The 21,642-nt window shown below is 42.4% G+C and overlaps 1 protein-coding gene across 1 annotated transcript; it reads left to right on the top strand.

The window, feature by feature from the left end:
- Positions 1-2,538: 2,538 nt before the first annotated feature.
- LOC311118290 (uncharacterized protein) lies at positions 2,539-17,379 on the top strand. Its single transcript, XM_084193117.1, has 3 exons — positions 2,539-2,695; positions 5,256-5,502; positions 14,954-17,379. The coding sequence occupies exons 2-3, from the start codon at positions 5,400-5,402 to the stop codon at positions 16,219-16,221; spliced, it is 1,371 nt and encodes a 456-aa protein (XP_084049243.1). The 5' UTR covers positions 2,539-2,695; positions 5,256-5,399; the 3' UTR covers positions 16,222-17,379.
- Positions 17,380-21,642: the final 4,263 nt, after the last annotated feature.

A 21,642-nucleotide genomic window follows, 5' to 3' on the forward strand; every position in this document is an offset into this window, starting at 1 on the left:
CACCCGTATTTCATATATTATTATTCCGATTTAGCTGTTAATCTGGATTTAATTTATAAACACTTTCTGTCATTTCCGATTGGAGGTCAGATGACCACGTGACTTCCGATCCTACCAATTTGTTACTTTGTAACAGTCAAAAGTGGTTATTCCCAACGTTGATCAACTCCCAATCTATGACACGATTTTCTTTAAGTCGTTATCTTTGATATTTGGCGGACAGTTTACAGAGCTACGTTTTGTGTAAACGTCATCGAATATGACGTGCCCGAGAACGGCACCTTCCTCCCGAAAGCATTGCGGTATCGCTTCTCGGCCTTTTGGCTAAGATCAAGTGTAGTATCTGTTCTTATCAGTTTAATATCTGATACGTCCCCTATCTGGGGACCATATATTAAATTGATTTTTGGAACAGGGAGATGGAATAGGGGCTTGCTCCGTCCACTCCACGCATGGACCTGGTATTGCAGTACTTCCAGGAACGGTGCACCCCCTGTCATTGTAAAGATAAATCAGGCGAAGACAACAGAATTGCTTTGTTATATTCCATTAGGATCACGATGTATTTTATATTTTCACGTTTGACCATCTTCATCTCAATCTCAATGATGGCTAGAAAGTGATGGTGAAGTCAGTCACTGTTATATTGACTATGATAGCTGATGTGAATGGTGCGTTAATCATCTAATCAAATCAATGTTTATTCGTCACATGCACAGGATACATACAGGGTGTAAATGGTACAGTGATAATGCTTTAAAGATAATGCTTAAAAAAAATCTTGGCACAGATTGGGAGTTGATCAACGTTGGGAATAACCACTTTAGACTGTTACAAAGTAACAAATTGGTAGGATCGGAAGTCACGTGGTCATCTGACCTCCAATCGGAAATGACAGAAAGAGTTTATAAATTAAATCCAGATTAACAGCTAAATCGGATTAATAATATATGAAATACGGGTGGGGGAATCAATTTGGAGATAATAATATTGACATAACATTTGATCTTATATCAAATATCTCTGGTAGCGTTGATGCCACAAGGGAACTGAGCAATTGTCCACTTGGTGGCGCAAGTGTTCCACTGACCGTCGCATTTGAATGTTGAACCACTTGACTTCAATACATAATCAACGCAAATAATATGAACAATAAAAATAGCCTGTTTTTATTTTACATATCTGTAGAGCCTTGTTCGATAAGACCAGGGTGAATAGGCCTTCATAAAGTTGCCGTCCTAAATTACTAGAGGCCAAACTTCAAAGATGTCCATGGCACTGGACTGCAGTAAGAGCTAGGCCTACAGTGCGGCCTACGGAGCGGTCCTGGTGTATGGTCCTGGCTGCCTAAATGTTTCCTCCACATAATAAACTGTACAAACATGGCACTTTAGAGGGTTACTTTTACAATTAGCCTTACTGAGTCACTACAACAAACTTCCTATCATGGACATGAAATGCCATTAGGCCTAATGAAGATACCGTATATGTAAGTTACTTAGTTGGTGTCTTGTGAATCAACTGGTATGCGCATCAGGGTTTAATATTTCCTCGATATTATACAAATGTTCCATCCCGAGAATAAATCACTCTTCTCCTGGGTAACCATGTATTTTTCGCCAAAAAAGGAAGTGTCATTCAAAAGCATTATAACGCTTATAAATGTCTGGATTTGATTAGAACTTTGATCAGCATGAAAATACAAACCTGATGCTACCTGAACCTGATCAGACATATATTAAAAACATTTTATAATACATTTGACAAATCAAAATCCCAGATGAAGAATAAGACACTATTTCAAAGCATAATACATGTAATGTTAGCCAAGTACAATGTAATTACCAGTTGTTACACAGGATTTAGCTAGTTAAAATGAAGTGTATCTTTAGGAGTACTTTTAATTAATGTGTACAGTACATTACCCATCCTGACAACCTGGCCCTCAATTTAAAGCTTGTGGAAGTGACATCCAAGTGGGAGAATAAATACACTAGTACACCACAGAGTATCTGTATAAGAAAATCATTCAGAGCACACTGTGCTGCCAATCACCGTGTAAGGTGCGACATTTTGCGGGTGTGGAGAGCTCGTTAGAGGATAGAGGAAGCTTGCATTGAAGCGCTTTTTCTCAAATTAAACATATCTCCCTAATTTCTGAATCATGCTTGTAACGTTGTCAGTAGGATACAGTAACCTATACTTCATAGGGGAGGAGCAGGTCGTTTCCACACGCACACCCACTGGCAAAGATTTCCATTCCAGCTGGCAGGCAGAAACTGGAATATGTTTCTAGAGTGAGCTTTGTTGCGATTTTTGTGGGACTGGAAAAAAATACCCGGAAAGTAAAATAAGGTTATTACCTGGATCCCATGCTTTTAAAATAACTGCTGTTCCTGAAAATTATAGAACACTTTAGTTTCCGGTTATTTTTGACGTTATTTTTCGGTTCTGTTCCCTGAACCGGTTCCAATCCTAGAGAAATTATTTGTATGTAGGTCATGCTTAGGCTAATAAACTATAAAGGGAAATAAATTGCTACAGTTTACTCTTTTTTAGTAATTTAATGAAATGTTGTAATCTGATCCCGGAATGCACGGACCGTTGCACTGTGGTACTGGGGAACAGGAAGTAAGCGCCATAACTGTACAGTCAAGAAGATAACCTTTGTGTCCGTTTCTATGTATTACTACAGGTATGTAATAGCACGTTTAAACTTTCTAATATCGAAAGAACATGTCATAACATGCTAGTTAACATATACGTCAAGGTATTCTCCCGTTTGGTAAAGGTTTGATGTGTTATTTTTGTGTCAAACGGAGTGAGTGAAAGAACGTGAAAAAAACTATTGTACAAGTCACATAGCTAGAGATTTGCGATTTGTCTGAATGGATGCACATAATTTCGTCAAAGTAAATTAATAAAATAAACCATTTGAGATTTCTGTGTTCGTTTGACATGTTATTGGTTTTGTGTAAAAATTTATAATCTTAAATTAAAATGGCGTCGTCCATTCTGCTGTTCGTTTAAAGTCCACGTAGAGGATAATGGCCCCTATCAGATATTTATGTAGTTGGTGCAGTATATTATTTTACTGTAGTAAATATACATTAGGTGGTCGGGGTTGTCCGAGCCCTGAATGCTGATTGGCTGAAAGCCGTGGTATATCAGACATACACCACAGGTATGACAAAATATCTATATATATTTTTTACTGTTATACATATGTTGGTAACCAATTTATAATAGCAATTAGGCGACTGAGGCATTGCATCGTGCCTAACAGCCCTTAGCCGTGGTATATTGACTATATAACACACCCCCTCTGGCCTTATTGCATAAATATACATGAGATCTAACTTGGAAAAGTATTTATTAGCTTACAATGGTACAATTTATGCTTCCTGCATATAACCACGAAGACGGCCGGAAAGGCCCTAAAGCAAGATCGTAAATGGTGAGCCTGCTGTAGCCTACAGTCCATGGTAAACTGGTGCGCATCAAGTTGGACTATACGTTTTAGTATTTGATTTGGAGAACCTCAAACCCAACTTTTAGAACAATATTACAGTATTATAAAAATGGATTTATGAGTTTGTAATTTGTGAATGTTTTCTGGGGGTGCTCAAGTTAATATTATATGCATTTCAAGCATTGAGAAATAGCTGCTACATGCCCATTAACGGACTTCAGTGCAGTAGCTCTCAAAATCCCTTCTCCGTATGTAGGGTTTTCAGCCATTACATTCGTCCACATTTGGCTCTGTGTAAACTACAATTCCGATGCTCTGTTTTAACATTGAGAAAAGTCAATACTCATCACTTTCACAAACATACAGTGAGGGAAAAAAGTATTTGATCCCCTGCTCATTTTGTACTTTTGCCCACTGACAAAGAAATGATCAGTCTAATTTCAATGGTAGGTTTATTTGAACAGCGAGAGACAGAATAACAAAATGAATCCAGAAAAACGCATGTCAAAAATGTTATAAATTGGGAAATAATTATTTGACCCCCTCTCAAACAGAAAGACTTCTGGCTCCCAGGTGTCTTTTATACAGGTAACGAGCTGAGATTAGGAGCACACTCTTAAAGGGAGTGCTCCTAATCTCAGTTTGTTACCTGTATAAAAGACACCTGTCCACAGAAGCAATCAATCAATACTAAGTCATGTTTTGCAGAGGGGTCAAATACTTATTTCCCTAATTTAAAATGCAAATCAATTTATAACATTTTTGACATGCGTTTTTCTGGATTTTTGTTGTTGTTATTCTGTCTCTCACTGTCCAAATAAGTGCAGGTGCATTAGAGAGAGACAATTTCACGGTTGCACTACTGTTTTGAAGTTGAATGTAATGTTTATCAGTTTTCTACATGTGTACTAATATTCAGACACATTCAGTAGTTTCTATCTTTATCTATAGTTGTTACTATGGCGTGAACGGGAAATACAATTGGCAGTGGTGTAAAGTAACTAAGTAGTCCTGTGTGGCTCAGTTAGTAGAGCATGGTGCTTGCAACGCCAGGGTTGTGGGTTCAATTCCCCCTGGGGACCAAATATGAAAAATGTGTGCACTCACTACTGTAAGTCGCTCTGGATAAGAGCTTCTGCTAAATGACTGAATTGTCAAAGTAAAAAGGCTTTGAAGTACTACTGAAGTCGTTTTGGGGGATTTGTACTTTACTATTTATATTTATGACAACTTTTACTCCACTACATTCCTAAAGAAAAGTTGTACTTTTTACTCCCATACATTTTCCCTGACACCCAAAAGTACTCATTACATTTATAATGCTCAGGCAGGACAGCAATATGGTCCAATTCACTCACCTATCAATATCACGCATTGTCACCCCTACTGCCCCTGATCTGGCGGACTCACTAAACACAAATACTGCGTTTGTAAATGACGTTTGAGTGTTGGAGTGTGTCCCTGGCCGTCCGTGAATATTATTATTTTTGAGTGAAAAAATACAGTGAAGATAAGGTTATTAAGGAAAATAGCTCATAGTGCTGCCTAAAACAAACTGTAACCTTGTCCTAAAGGGTTTTTGAGTCATTTATTCATTTCTGCAGTTGCTTTGTGTCATTTTTGTGCACTTGTCTATTGTGAATGAATGTTGTTTTGTCATTGTTTAGCTATCTGATCTGTTGAAATTAGGTAATTGAACAAGAAGAAATATAATATATTTTTTGAGGATAAAGAAAGTTCCAGAACTGTCAAGACTGTTGTCTGTTTCTCTTTATTACTACAGGCCGACTAGGATTAAGTCTGAGGCCTGTAACATCAACAGTGAGGACAAACCCAGCCTGCCTCTCTCCTTCCACACTGAGTCCAAACCTACAGTCTCTGGGTCCTGATTGACAGTCGAGTCCAGTTTGCACCGCAGGTACCAGAGATGGCATCAGTGAAGCTGGAAGACTGCAGTCAAACACTGGAGCTGAATGTCAACATTAAAGATGAAGAAAAGGAGGAGAAGATTGGGAAATCTGTTTCTCATGGTAAGAGCAGGTTCATTCCAACTTTCCACTGTGCATGAAAAGTTGCAGTAGAACTGTTTCATGATGAACTGTTTCAATGAGAAGGTAGATGTTATTTCATGCTACTGAGACTTGCATGGATGACACCAGTATAGTCTGTTTTGGAATGGGTGGCCAGTAATAAACTGGCCCCAAACATCTAAAACTAAGAGCACTGTATTTGGTACAAATAATTTCCAAAATTCTAGACCTCAGCTGAATCTGGTATTGAATGATGTGGCTGTTGAACAAGTTGAGGAGACTAAATTACTTGGCATTACCTTAGATTGTAAACTGTCATGGTCAAAATGTATAGATTCAATGGTTGTAAAGATGGGGAGAGGTCTGTCCGTAATAGATGCTCTGCTTTTTTGACACCACACTCCAAAAAGCAAGTTCTGCAGGTTCTAGATTTGTCTTATCTTGATTATTGTCCAGTCGTGTGGTTGATTGGTGTAAGGAAAGACCTAGTTAAGTTAATGAGTATGTAGGTTAAGAACTTTTGTGAAAGAGCACAGTTTGAAAGATATGGCATACAGAAGCAAACCGGATGGACATCATGAAAATGATCAGAGAGGTTGAGGAGTAAAAACAAACAAAATAGAACTATTGTAAAATTGACATGCCCATAAAATTTATATAGTATGTATAAGCAGGAAGTAGAGGCCTAAGCTTTGTTGTTCACTAGTTTACTCCAATTAGGGGAGGGGGGGTGGGGTTGGAAAGTAATACAGGAACATTTAATTTTTTTAAAGGATATGTGTATATATACATATATACAGTGGGGAGAACAAGTATTTGATACACTGCCGATTTTGCAGGTTTTCCTACTTACAAAGCATGTAGAGGTCTGTAATTTTTATCATAGGTACACTTCAACTGTGAGAGACGGAATCTAAAACAAAAATCCAGAAAATCACATTGTATGATTTTTAAGTAATTAATTTGCATTTTATTGCATGACATGAGTATTTGATCACCTACCAACCAGTAAGAATTCTGGCTCTCACAGACCTGTTAGTTTTTCTATAAGAAGCCCTCCTGTTCTCCACTCATTACCTGTATTAACTGCTCTGTTTGAACTCGTTACTGTATAAAAGACACCTGTCCACACACTCAATCAAACAGACTCCAACCTCTCCACAATGGCCAAGACCAGAGAGCTGTGTAAGGACATCAGGGATAAAATTGTAGACCTGCACAAGACTGGGATGGGATACAGGACAATAGGCAAGCAGCTTGGTGAGAAGGCAACAACTGTTGGCGCAATTATTAGAAAATGGAAGAAGTTCAAGATGACGGTCAATCACCCTCGGTCTGGGGCTCCATGCAAGATCTCACCTCGTGGGGCATCAATGATCATGAGGAAGGTGAGGGATCAGCCCAGAACTACACGGCAGGACCTGGTCAATGACCTGAAGAGAGCTGGGACCACAGTCTCAAAGAAAACCATTAGTAACACACTACGCCGTCATGGATTAAAATCCTGCAAGGCACGCAAGGTCCCCCTGCTCAAGCCAGCGTATGTCCAGGCCCGTCTGAAGTTTGCCAATGACCATCTGGATGATCCAGAGGATGAATGGGAGAAGGTCATGTGGTCTGATGAGACAAAAATAGAGCTTTTTGGTCTAAACTCCACTCGCCGTGTTTGGAGGAAGAAGAAGGATTAGTACAACCCCAAGAACACTATCCCAACCGTGAAGCATGGAGTTGGAAACATCATACTTTGGGGATGCTTTTCTGCAAAGGGGACAGGACGACTGCACCGTATTGAGGGGAGGATGGATGGGGCCATGTATTGCGAGATCTTGGCCAACAACCTCCTTCCCTCAGTAAGATCATTGAAGATGGGTCGTGGCTGGGTCTTCCAGCATGACAACGACCCGAAACACACAGCCAGGGCAACTAAGGAGTGGCTCCATAAGAAGCATCTCAAGGTCCTGGAGTGGCCTAGCCAGTCTCCAGACTTGAACCCAATAGAAAATCTTTGGAGGGAGCTGAAAATCTTTGGAGGGAGCTGAAAGTATTGCCCAGCGACAGCCCCGAAACCTGAAGGTTCTGGAGAGGGTCTGTATGGAGGAGTGGGCCAAAATCCCTGCTGCAGTGTGTGCAAACCTGGTCAAGACCTACAGGAAACGTATGATCTCTGTAATTGCAAACAAAGGTTTCTGTACCAAATATTAAGTTCTGCTTTTCTGATGTATCAAATACTTATGTCATGCAATAAAATGCAAATTAATTACTTAAAAATCATACAATGTGGCAGTGTATCAAATAGTTGTTCTCCCCATTGTATATACAGTTCATTGGGAAATTATTCAGACCCCTTGACTTTTTCCACATTTAGGTATGTTACAGCCTTATTCTAAAATAGATTAAGTTGTTTGTTTCCCTCATTAATCTACACACAATACCCCATAATGACAAAGTAAAAACGTGTTTTTATCAATTGTTGCTAAAATTTTTTAACCAAATATAATAACAAATACGGAAATATCACATTTACATAAGTAGTCAGACCCTTTACTCAGTACATTGTTTAAGCACCTTTGGCAGCGATTACAGCCAAGAGTCTTCTTTGGTATGACGCTACAAGCTTGGCACACCTGTATTTGGAGAGTTTCTCCCATTCTTCTCTGCAGATCCTCTCAAGCTCTGTCAGATTGGATGGAGAGCGTCGCTGCACAGCTATTTTCTTGTCTCTCCGGAGATGTTAGATCGGGTTGAAGTCCGGGCTCTGGCTGGGTCACTCAAGGACGTTCAGAGACTTGTCCCAAAGCCACTCCTGCGTTGTCTTGGCTGTGTGCTTAGGGTAGTTGTCCTTCGCCCCAGTCTGAGGTCCTGAACATTCTGGAGCAGGTCAAGGAACCCTCTGTACTTTGCTCCGTTCATCTTTCCCTCGATCTTGACTAGTGTCCTAGTCCCTGCTGCTGAAAAACATCCCCACAGCATGATGCTGACACCACCACGCTTCACCGTAGGGATGGTGCCAGGTTTCCTCCAGATGTGATGCTTGGGATTCAGGCCAAAGAGTTCAATATTGGTTTCATCAGACCAGAGAATCTTCCTTCTCATGGTCTGAGAGTTTCGAGGTGCCTTTTGGCAAACTCCAAGTGGGCTGTCATGTGCCCTTTACTATTCCAAGATGGCGTAGCAGTGCGGTCGCATTCTTTGTTGTGTGTCTGTATAAATAGCCTGTTTTTTGTATTTTTTTGCATTTTTCGTACATATTTTCCTATCACACTTTTCATCCTTCTACAACATATACTTTCCTGCAACCCGCCTCACTCAATGTGGAACGGATTCTATTATTGACTTACCTTTATCTGGAATCTCCAGTTGAAACTAGCTAGCCAGCTAACTAGCTACTTGCTATTAGCCATCGTAAGCGGTTTTCACCTAGAACATCGGATTCTACTTCCGGAATAACTGATTCACTGGACATTAACACTGGATCGCAACTAGCTAGCTGATTGGATGTTGCTGTTTGGCTGATCACCACTGCCCCAGAAGCAAGCACCAGTTAGCCGTGAGCTAGCATCGAGCCAGGCCCATATCCCGGCTATCTACCTCTATCTACCGGACGGGAGTAGCCAGCTAACTAGCTACTTGCTATTAGCCCCCATCATCGGTTTTTCACCATTGTCTGTGGCCTGCACTACCTACCAGCCAACTCTAGCCTGGACTATTATCGGCCAGTCTGCACAGCGTGTTATCGACCCAGAACATCGGTTTTTCTGCCGGAATCACTGAATCACTGGACCTTTAACACCAGATCATTGCAGCTAGCTGCAACCAAATGGACGTTGTTGTGGGTAATCAGCCTTGAGCTATCCTAAAGCCAGGCCCATCGCCCGGCTATCTACCTCTCTGTCAACCGGACGGGACCTCCTAGTGTTGACACGGAGCCCCGCCGATCCAACACGACTGGTCTGCCGACGAAATCGTCTGATGTGGTTACAGCAGGCTTCCTGTTACGACGTCGACCACGAAGACCCATCTGCTAGCCCTGGCCCGCTAGCACACGCTAGCCATGGCCTCTTGCTCGCCAGTGCTATAGCAGCCTCCGAACTACCTCCGAACTCTCCTATTGCTGTTCACCGGACCTTATGATAACTCAGCTATACAGCTGATGCCTGCTGGACTGTTCCTTTATACGGTTCCGCATCCTGTATATGTTTAGCCTCAGCCCAAACTTAGTCGCCATTACCAGCTGTTGCCTTAGCTCTCTCGAATAACACCTGTGATTGCTTTATGCCTCTCTCCCATGTCAATATGCTTTGCTTATTGCTGTTTCGGTTATTTCTTATTGTACTATTTCACTCTAGATCCCCCAGCCTAGCTCCACCTACCTTAGATAGCTCCCTTGTCCCACCCCCCATACACGCGGAGACCGACTCAATCGGTGCCTCCAGTGATGCTATCTCTTTCATCGTTACCCAACGCTTAGGTTTACCTCCACTGTACTCATATCCTTCCATATCCTTGTCTGTACATAATGCCCTGAATCTATTCTACAACGCACGGAAATCTGCCCCTTTTTTTCCTCTGTACTCAACGCACTAGAAGACCAGTACTTAAAGCCTTTAGCCGTATTCTTATTCTACTCCTCCTCTGTTCCTCTGGTGATGTAGAGGTTAACCCAGGCCCTGTAGCCCCCAGTATCACTCCTACTCCCCAGGCGTTATCATTTGTTGACTTCTGTAACCGTAAAAGCCTTGGCTTCTTGCACGTTAACATCCAAAGCCTCCTCCCTAAGTTTGAGTTATTCACTGCGTTAGCACACTCCGCCAACCCTGATGTTCTAGCAGTGTCTGAATCCTGGCTTAGGAAGGCCACCAGAAATGTCCAACTACAACATTTTCCGTCTCAATAGAACTGCCAAAGGGGGTGGGGTTGCAATCTACTGTAGAGAGAGCCTGCAGAGCTCTATTGTACTATCCAGGTCTGTGCCCAAACAGTTTGAGCTTCTACTTCTAAAAATCAACCTTTCCAGAAATAAGTCTCCCACTGTTGCCGCTTGCTACAGACCCCCCTCAGCCCAGAGCTGTGCCCTGGACACCATATGTGAACTGATCGCCCCCCATCTATCCTCAGAGTTCGTACTGCTTGGTGACCTAACTGGGATATGCTTAACACCCCGGCCAACCTACAATCTAAACTAGATGCCCTTAATCTCACACAAATTATCAACGAACCTACCAGGTACAACCCCAAATCTGTAAACATGGGCACCCTCATAGATATCATCCTGACAAATATACCCTCTAAATAGACCTCCGCTGTCTTCAACCAGAATCTCAGCGATTATTGCCTGCGTCCGTAATGGGTCTGCGGTCAAACGACCACTCCTCATCACTGTCAAACGCTCCCTAAAACACTTCAGCGAGCAGGCCTTTCTAATTGACCTGGCCCGGGTATCCTGGATGGATATTGACCTCATTCCGTCAGTAGAGGATGCCTGGTTGTTCTTTTAAAAGTGCTTTCCTCTCAATCTTAATTTTTTGAACGGGGCATGCTTATTTATCCTCAGACTTGACTGCCCTTGACTAGCACAAAAACATCCTGTGGCGTACTGCATTAGCATCGAACAGCCCCCGCGATATGCAACTTTTTAGGGAAGTCAGGAACCAATATACACAATCAGTTAGGAAGGCAAAGGCTAGCTTTTTCAAACAGAAATGTGCATCCTGTAGCACTAACTCCAAAAAGTTTTGGGACACTGTAAAGTCAATGGAAAATAAGATCATCTCCTCCCAAATGCCCACTGCACTGAGACTAGGAAACACTGTCACCACAGATAAATCTACAATAATCGAGAATTTCAACAAGCATTTTGCTACGGCTGGCCATGCTTTCCACCTGGCTACCACTACCCTGGCCATGCTTTCCACCTGGCTACCACTACCCCGGACACCAGCTCTGCACCCTCCGCTGCAACGTGCCCATGCCCCCCCCCCCCCCCCCCCCCCCACCCCCCGCTTCTCCACACAAATTCAGACAGCTGATGTTCTAAAAGAGCTGCAAAATCTGGACCCCTACAAATCATCTGGGCTAGACAATCTGGACCCTTTCTTTCTAAAACTAGCCGCCGAAGTTGTCGCAACCCCTATTACTAGCCTGTTCAACCTCTCTTTCGTAACGTCTGAGATCCCCAGAGATTGGAAAGCTGCCGCGGTCATCCCCCTCTTCAAAGGGGGTGACAATCTTGATCCAAACTGTTACAGACCCATATCCATCCTGCCCTGCCTTTCAAATGTTTTTGAAAGCCAAGTCAACAAACAGATCACCGACCATTTCGAATCCCACCGTACCTTCTCCGCTATGCAATCCGGTTTCCGAGCTGGTCATGGGTGCACTTCAGCCACGCTCAAGGTCCTAAACGATATTATAACCGCGATCGATAATAGACAGTACTGTGCAGCCGTTTTCATTGACCTGGCCAAGGCTTTCGACTCTGTCAACCACCGCATTCTTATTGGCAGACTAAATAGCCTTGGTTTCTCAAATGACTGCCTCGCCTGGTTCACCAACTACTTCTCAGATAGAGTTCAATGTGTCAAATCGGAGGGCCTGTTGTCTGGACCTATGGCAGTCTCTATGGGGATGCCACAGGGTTCAATTCTTGGGCCGACTCTTTTCTCTGTGTATATCAATGACGTCGCTCTTGCTGCTGGTGACTTTCAGATCCACCTCTACGCAGACACCATTTTGTATACATCTGGCCCTTCATTGGACTCTGTGTTAACAAACCTCCAAACGAGCTTCAATTCCATACAACACTCCTTCAGTAGCCTCCAACTGCTCTTAAACACTAGTAAAACTAAATGCATGATCTTCAACCGAACGCTGCTTGCACCCGCCCACCCGACTAGAATCACTACTCTCGACGGGTCTGACCTAGAGTATGTGGACAACTACAAATACCTAGGTGTCTGGTTAGACTGTAAACTCAACTTCCAGACTCACATTAAGAATCTCCAATCCGAAGTTAAATCTAGAATCGGTTTCCTATTTCGCAACAAAGCCTCCTTCACTCATGCTGCCAAACATGCCCTCGTAAAACGGACTATTCTACCGATCCTTGACTTCGGCGATGTCATTTACAAAATAGCCTCCAACACTCTACTCAGCAAATTGGATGTAGTCTATCATAGTGCCATCCGTTTTGTCTCCAAAGCCCCATATAATACCCACCACTGTGACCTGTACGCTCTTGTTGGCTGGTCCTCACTACATATTCGTCGCCAAACCCACTGGCTCCAGGCCATCTATAAATCACTGCTAGGCAAATCCCCGCCTTATCTTAGCTCATTGGTCACCATAGCAACACCCACCCGTAGTCTGCGCTCCAGCGGGTATATCTCACTGGTCATCCCCAAAGCCAACACCTCCTTTGGCCGCAATTCCTTCCAGTTCTCTGCTGCCAATGACTGGAACAAATTGCAAAAATCTCTGAAGCTGGAGACACTTATCTCCCTCACTAGCTTTAAGCATCAGTTGTCAGAGCACCTTACCGATCACTGCACCTGTACACAGCCCATCTGAAATTAGCCCGCCCAACTACCTCATCCCTATATTGTTATTTATTTTGCTCATTTGTACCCCAGTATCTCTATTTGCACATCATCTCTTGCACATCTATCATTCCAGTGTTAATACTAATTGTAATTATTTTGCACTATAGCCTATTTTATTGCCTTACCTCCATAACATGCTAAATTTGCACACACTGTATATATATGTATTTCTGTTGTATTTTTTTGACTTTGTTTTGTTTTACCCCATATGTAACTCTGTGTTGTTGTTTTTATCGCACTGCTTTGCTTTATCTTGGCCAGGTCGCAGTTTTAAATGAGAACTTGTTCTCAACTGGTTTACCTGGTTAAATAAAGGTGAAATAAAAAAAATAAAACATCCTACATTGTGTAATAGTAGTGAAGACATCAAAGCTATTCAACAACACATATGGAATCGTTTAGTAACCAAAAAAGTGTTAAACATATCAAAATATATTTTATACTTTAAGTTCTTCTAAGTAGCCACCCTTTGCCTTGATTACAGCTTTGCACACTCTTGGTATTCTCTCAACCATCTTCATGAGGTAGTCACCTGGAATGCCTTATCAAAAGTTCATTTGTGCAATTTCTTTCATTATTAATGCATTTGAGCCAATTAGGTGTGTTGTGACAAGGTAGGGGTGGTATACAGAAGATAGCCCTATTTGGTAAAAGACCAAGTCCATATTATGGCAAGAACAGCTCAAATAATCAAAGAGAAACGACAGTCCATTATTACTTTAAGACATGAAGGTCAGTCAATCTGTACAATTTCAAGAACTTTTCAAGTTTATTCAAGGGCTGTCGCAAAAACCATCAAGCGCTGTAATGAAACAGCCTCTCACGAGGACCGCCACAGGAAAGGAAGACCAAGTTACCTCTGCTGCAGGGGATAAGTTCATTAGAGTTACCAGCCTCAGAATTTGCAGCCCAAATAAATTATTCAGAGTTCAAGTAACAGACACATCTCAACATCAACTTTTCAGAGGAGACCGTGTGAATCAGGCCTTCAAGGTCGAATTGCTGAAAAGAAACCACTACTGAAGGACACCAATAATAAGAAGAGACTTACTTGGGCAAAGAAACATGAGCAATGGACATTAGACTGGTGGAAATCTGTCCATTGGTCTGATGAGTCCAAATGTCCGATTTTTGGTTCCAACAGCCGTGTCTTTGTGAGAGACAGAGTAGGTGAACGGATGAACTCTGCATGTGTAGTTCCCACAGTGAAGCATGGAGGAGGATGTGTGATGGTGTGGGGGTGCTTTGCTGGTGACACTGTCTGTGATATTTTTAGAATTCAAGGCACACTTAACCAGCATGGCTACCACATTCTGCAGTGATACGCCATCCCATCTGGTTTGCGCTTAGTGGGACAATGACCCAACACACTTACAGGCTATGTAATGGCTATTTGACCAAGAAGGAGAGTGATGGAGTGCTGCATCAGATGACCTGGCCTCCACAATCATCTGACCTCAACCCAATTCAGATGATTTGGGATGAGTTGGACCACAGAGTGAAGGAAAAGCAGCCAACAAGTGCTCAGCATATGTGGGAACTCCTTCAAGACTGTAGGAAAAGCATTCCAGGTGAAGTTGATTGAGAGAATGCCAAGAGTGTGGAAAGCTGTCGAGGCAAAGGGTGGCTACTTTGAAGAATCTAAAATATAACATATTTTGATTTGGTTAACACTTTTTTGGTTACTACATGATTCCATATGTGTTATTTTATAGTTTAGATGTCTTCACTATTATTCTACTAGGTAGAAAATAGTAAAAAATAAAGAAAACCCCTAGAATTAGTAGGTGTGTCAACTTATAACTGGTACTGTATATTACACCAACTGACTGGTTCTTCTAATGTTCACGCAGGAGACCATGTTGAGACATTCTCTACATCCAGAGAGCAACAGCAGGAAGATCACAGAGCTAAGAGGTCCCACCACTGCCCACATTGTGAGGAGATTTTCCCAATTCTATCAAAGTTAAAAATACACCTACAAATACACACAGGAGAGAATCTGTATTTCTGCACTGACTGTGGAAAGAATTTCACAACATCAACTGAGCTAAAACGTCATCAGAGAACACACACAGGAGAGAAGCCTTACTTCTGCTCTGACTGTGGGGTGAGTTTCTCTCGACTGGGCCACTTAAAACGACATGAACGTATACACACAGGAGAGAAGCCTTACTCCTGCTCTGACTGTGGAAAATGTTTCTCTCAATTGGGGGTCTTAAAAATACATGAACGTATACATACAGGAGAGAAGCCTTACTCCTGCTCTGACTGTGGAAAGAGTTTCTCTCGACTGGGTGACTTAAAACAACATGAACGTATACACACAGGAGAGAAGCCCTACTCGTGCTCTGACTGTGTAAAATGCTTTACAACATCAACTAAGCTAAAATGTCACCAGAGAACACACACAGGAGAGAAGCCTTACTTCTGCTCTGACTGTGGGGTGAGTTTCTCTCTGCTGGGCCACTTAAAACAACATGAACGTATACACACAGGAGAGAAGCCTTACTCCTGCTCTGACTGTGGGGCAAGTTTCTCTCATCAGAGCACCTTTAAACAACATAAACGTATACACACAGGAGAGAAGCACTACTCCTGCTCTGACTGTGTAAAATGCTTTACAACATCAACTAAGCTAAAATGTCATCAGAGAACACACACAGGAGAGAAGCCTTACTCCTGCTCTGACTGTGGGGCGAGTTTCTCTCAACTGGGCCACTTAAAACAACATGAACGTATACACACAGGAAAGAAGCCTTACTTCTGCTCTGACTGTGGAAAGAGTTTCTCTCTACTGGGCACCTTAAAACGACATGAACGTATACATACAGGAGAGAAGCCTTACGCCTGCTCTGACTGTGGAAAATGTTTCTCTCGACTGGGGGTCTTAAAAATACATGAACTTATACATACAGGAGAGAAGCCTTACTTCTGCTCTGACTGTGGGGCGAGTTTCTCTCAACTGGGCAACTTAAAACAACATGAACGTATACACACAGGAGAGAAGCCTTACTTCTGCTCTGACTGTGGAAAATTTTATAAAACATCAGTTGAGCTAAAAGGTCATCAGAGAACACACACAGGAGAAAAGCCTCATCAGTTGTCTCAGACCAGTTAAGATTAAAGTCACTACATTCTCACCTCAGAAAGGAAGTGGTAACAGTGAATTTGATAACATTAAGAAAGAGTAACACTATTGGAATCCTATTGTTTCTCACTGTGAGAGAACTGTGCAGAGGAAAGGGAACGTTATAGAATGTTAGCCTGTCTTTACTTTACTGATCAGTGTTCACCTGGTCAGTTTTGGTGTGTTTTGTTATCTTCTACTGTAAAGATATTGAGATGACCTTGGATTTGCCCTTAGGGTTGAATACACTCAGTGAGGTCTGATAGATGACTGGGTGGTACTGCTTTCCTCTCCAGTTTTCTGTGGGAATGAGCTAGTTCGGACACTCATCGGTACAACACAAGACATGCAGCAAGAGGTTTCTTCACAGTCCCCAGGTCCAGAACAGACGCTGGGAAACGCACAGTATTAAATAGAGCCACGACTACATGGAACTCTCTGCCAGGTAACTCAAACTAGCAATAAAACCAGATTCAAAAAAACATAAAATAAAATAAACAAAATAAACCTCATAAAAAAATAACAGGAACTTTTAGCTCAGCTGATATTGTGAAGCATTTTACACATCTCATATGTATATACTGTAGTCTTAGTCCATGCCGCTCTGTCATTGGTTGTCCATATATGTATATACTGTATTCTATAATATTCTACTGTATCTTAGTCCATGTCGCTCTGTCATTGGTTGTCCATATATGTATATATTGTTAAATTCCATTCCTTACTTAGACTTGTGTGTATTGGGTATATGTTGTGAAATTGTTAGATATTACTTGTTAGATATTACTGCACTGTCAGAGCTAGAAGCACAAGCATTTCGCTACACCCGCAATAACATCTGCTAAACACGTGTATGTGACAAATAACATTTGATTTGATTTGAAGAGACAGATTTTTTTCAGATGTATTTTATATTGTATTTTGCATTGTATTATGCTTGTGATACGTGGTTGGAATACCACTGTGATGTGTGGTTGTCTCTCCTGGCTATCATAAGATGAATGCACTAGCTCTCTGGACGGGAGCATCTGCAATGTTACTAAATTGTAAATGTAGTGCTTGATGATGTATTTGATGTATTTTTTGTGTTTCCTGTTTGTACCCCAGGAAGAGTAGCCGCTGGGGATCCTAATAAAATACTCCATTGTACTGAATGTATCAGATAGAGATGATGTGATGATCAGTTTTCACCATTAGTCTGTTTTTGGGCCATTTATGAATGTGTTATTCAATGTGTTTCTATTGGATACAGTAGTAAAGGCCAATTTCATTTAATGATATTGAGATGACCTTGGATTTGCCTTTAAGGTTGAATATCCTAATTGAGGCGTCTCACAATGGAGTCTGATGGTTGAATGGGTGGTACATTACATTTACATTTTAGTAATTTAGCAGACGCTCTTATCCAGAGCGACTTACATGAGCAATTAGGGTTAAGTGCCTTGCTCAAGGTCACATCTGCAGTTTTCTGTGGGAATGAGCTAGTAGACACAACATACACTGAGTGTACAAAACATTAAGGACACCTGCTCTTTCCATGACATAGACTGACCAGGTGAAAGCTATGATCCTTAATGATGTAGTTGTGGTGTATTTATTATGGATCCCCATAAGCTTTCAGCAGAAAACAAGAAACTGCAGTGGGCTAAGGAATGAAAACACTGGACACAGAATTTGAAAAACATTGCCTGGTCTGATGAATCCCGGTTCCTGCTGTTTCACACTGATGGGAGGACTAAGGTATGGAGAAAACCATGAGTACATGCATCCATGCCGTGTGTCAGCATTGCAGGATGGTGGTGGTGGTGTGGGGTGGGATTTCATGGCACACATTGGGCCCTTGATAAAAGTGCAGCAACGTTTGAATGCCACAGGATATCTAAACATCATTGCCAATCAGGTGCATCCCTTCATGGCAGCAGTGTATCCATCTACAAAATACACTGCTCAAAAAAATAAAGGGAACACTTAAACAACCCATCCTAGATCTGAATGAATGAAATAATCTTATTAAATACTTTTTTCTTTACATAGTTGAATGTGCTGACAACAAAATCACACAAAAATTATGAATGGAAATCAAATGTATCAACCCATGGAGGTCTGGATTTGGAGTCACCCTCAAAATTAAAGTGGAAAACCACACTACAGGCTGATCCAACTTTGATGTAAAGTCCTTAAAACAAGGCAAAATGAGGCTCAGTAGTGTGTGTGGCCTCCACGTGCCTGTATGACCTCCCTACAACGCCTGGGCATGCTCCTGATGAGGTGGCGGATGGTCTCCTGAGGGATCTCCTCCCAGACCTGGACTAAAGCATCCGCCAACTCCTGGACAGTCTGTGGTGCAACGTGGCGTTGGTGGATGGAGCGAGACATGATGTCCCAGATGTGCTCAATTGGATTCAGGTCTGGGGAACGGGCGGGCCAGTCCATAGCATCAATGCCTTCCTCTTGCAGGAACTGCTGACACACTCCAGCCACATGAGGTCTAGCATTGTCTTGCATTAGGAGGAACCCAGGGCCAACCGCACCAGCATATGGTCTCACAAGGGGTCTGAGGATCTCATCTCGGTACCTAATGGCAGTCAGGCTACCTCTGGCGAGCACATGGAGGGCTGTGCGGCCCCCCAAAGAAATGCCACCCCACACCATGACTGACCCACCGCCAAACCGGTCATGCTGGAGGATGTTGCAGGCAGCAGAACGTTCTCCACGGCGTCTCCAGACTCTGTCACGTCTGTCACGTGCTCAGTGTGAACCTGCTTTCATCTGTGAAGGGCACAGGACGCCAGTGGCGAATTTGCCAATCTTGGTGTTCTCTGGCAAATGCCAAACGTCCTGCACGGTGTTGGGCTGTAAGCACAACCCCCACCTGTGGACGTCGGGCCCTCATACCACCCTCATGGAGTCTGTTTCTGACCGTTTGAGCAGACACATGCACATTTGTGGCCTGCTGAAGGTCATTTTGCAGGGCTCTGGCAGTGCTCCTCCTTGCACAAAGGCGGAGGTAGCGGTCCTGCTGCTGGGTTGTTGCCCTCCTACGGCCTCCTCCACGTCTCCTGATGTACTGGCCTGTCTCCTGGTAGCGCCTCCATGCTCTGGACACTACGCTGACAGACACAGCAAACCTTCTTGCCACAGCTCGCATTGATGTGCCATCCTGGATGACCTGCACTACCTGAGTCACTTGTGTGGGTTGTAGACTCCATCTCATGCTACCACTAGAGTGAAAGCACCGCCAGCATTCAAAAGTGACCAAAACATCAGCCAGGAAGCATAGGAACTGAGAAGTGGTATGTGGTCACCACCTGCAGAACCACTTCTTTATTGGGGGTGTCTTGCTAATTGCCTATAATTTCCACCTGTTGTCTATTCCATTGGCACAACAGCATGTGAAATTTATTGTCAATCAGTGTTGCTTCCTAAGTGGACAGTTTGATTTCACAGAAGTGTGATTGACTTGGAGTTACATTGTGTTGTTTAAGTGTTCCCTTTATTTTTAGAGCAAAGTTTGAATGCCACAGGATATCTAAACATCATTACCAATCAGGTGCATCCCTTCATGGCAGCAGTTATCCATCTGCAAACATATTTCTTTCAGCAGGATTATGCCCCATGCAACAAGCCTTGTCCAGGAATGGTTCCAAGAACATGACAGTGAATTCAGCTTACTGCAGTGGCCTGCCGAGTCACCAGATCTCAATCCAATTGTGCATCTGTGGGAGGAGATGGAACGAGCTATTCGGAATAGAGATCCACTCCCAGCCAACCTGACACAACTGTGGGAAGCGTTGCAGTCAACATGGACCAGCATCCCTGTGGAACGCTCTCAACACCTTGGAGAGTCCATGCCCCGATGAATTGAGGCTATTCTGAGGACAATGGGGGGTGCAAATCAATATTAGGAAGGTGTTCCTAATGTTTTGTACACTCAGTGTATATCAGATAAAGATGGTGTGATGATCAGTTTTCAGCATTAGTTTGTGTGGATTATTTTATATTACTAAACAACTTTTATTAATTATAAAAAGGATATGAATCGACTACTTGTGTTTTTTAAATTCTCTTTTAAAATTAGATTCATTATTTTATTCATTGATGATGAATGTATTTGGATAACTGTATTGAAGTTAATTGATCTGGCGGCATGTAGCCTAGCGGTTAAGAGTGTTGGGCCAGTAACTGAAAGGTCGCTGGTTTTCAATCCTGAGCCAACATAGTGAAAAATCTGTCTTTGTGCCCTTGATCAAGGCAATTAACCCTAATTGGTTCTGTAAGTTGCTCTGGATAAGAGCATCTGCTAAATGACTCAAATGTAATGAAAAATACTGTTTGTACATTAATTTGATCTGGGCAACATCTTTTTGTGTTTAATTAAATGAAACAAACTGTTTTAAATCAAATAGTTAGTGTCTATATATGAACCAAATGTTATCCCATTCACATTCTCTCAAACAAATGACCTATACTGTATATACAAGACACAACATTACCTCTTTGTTTACCCTGGCCAGAGGGACAGGGCCATAGTAGGCTAGACTATGTAGCTGCTGTTGTTAGTAGCCTGCAGTTTCCATGCAATACAGCAGGTCAGATCGCTAGTGTTTAGGTGTATAGGCTTCTACATTTATGCAAGAGTTTTTGCTTGTGTCTGTCAGGAGTGATGTGTTATCAGGCTTGCTAAATAACTACAGGAGGGAAGTGGAGAGCGCTCCTTGAGCTTTGTGCCCGGTCCACGCGACATGGTCAAGAGACGCAAAGAGCCAGCATTAGCACTCCGATGTGAAGGACAGCCCTTACAAAAATGTACCATCGTAGTACAACGAACAACAAAATTCCAAGGTACTATAACGTTTTTTGGGTCACTACCATGTCAGGGAAATACCATGGTAGTTGCACTAGTACCATGGTATTTTCCTGCAATGGTACTGAACAAAAAAACACAGATTTTTGTAAAAAATGATACTAGGCCAAGAAACATGGAGAGAAGAAACTGCCAGATGTGTCATAATAGGACACACATTTGATATGGAACATTGGATACATTCAGCAGGGTGGGAAAAAACACAGTCAAACACGTTTTAAATGTATTGTCGGAAGGGCTGTGGTCACCATTAATGTAATACATTAAATATATACATCAGACGGTATTGGGGAGCTATTTCATAGGGTGTTCACAGGTACATTATTTTCCCATTTCAATCTTATACCAACCAGATTGAATTTACAATATAGGGGGGTTGGCAACTAGGTTTGGCCTCCAGTCAATGTGTTGCTGAGCTTGTAGCTAGTCTGCAGGCCAGAACATAATTAGCCTATTAACAAATAGCCTATAGCTGCCCAATTCATAGTCCTACACAGTGTAGCTACACTACACATTTAACACGTGGTTAGTGGGCTAATCAATTCAAT

This window comes from Coregonus lavaretus (assembly GCF_964263955.1).
Source record: "Coregonus lavaretus genome assembly, contig: HAP1_SCAFFOLD_48, whole genome shotgun sequence".
NCBI lineage: Eukaryota > Metazoa > Chordata > Actinopteri > Salmoniformes > Salmonidae > Coregonus > Coregonus lavaretus.

Bases quoted from the DNA above. Each gene is read 5' to 3' on its own strand.
- LOC311118290 (XM_084193117.1), top strand. From the start codon at position 5,400: ATGGCATCAGTGAAGCTGGAAGACTGCAGTCAAACACTGGAGCTGAAT. The intron at 5,503-14,953 runs GTAAGAGCAGGT...ATGTTCACGCAG, and splicing joins TGGGAAATCTGTTTCTCATG to GAGACCATGTTGAGACATTC.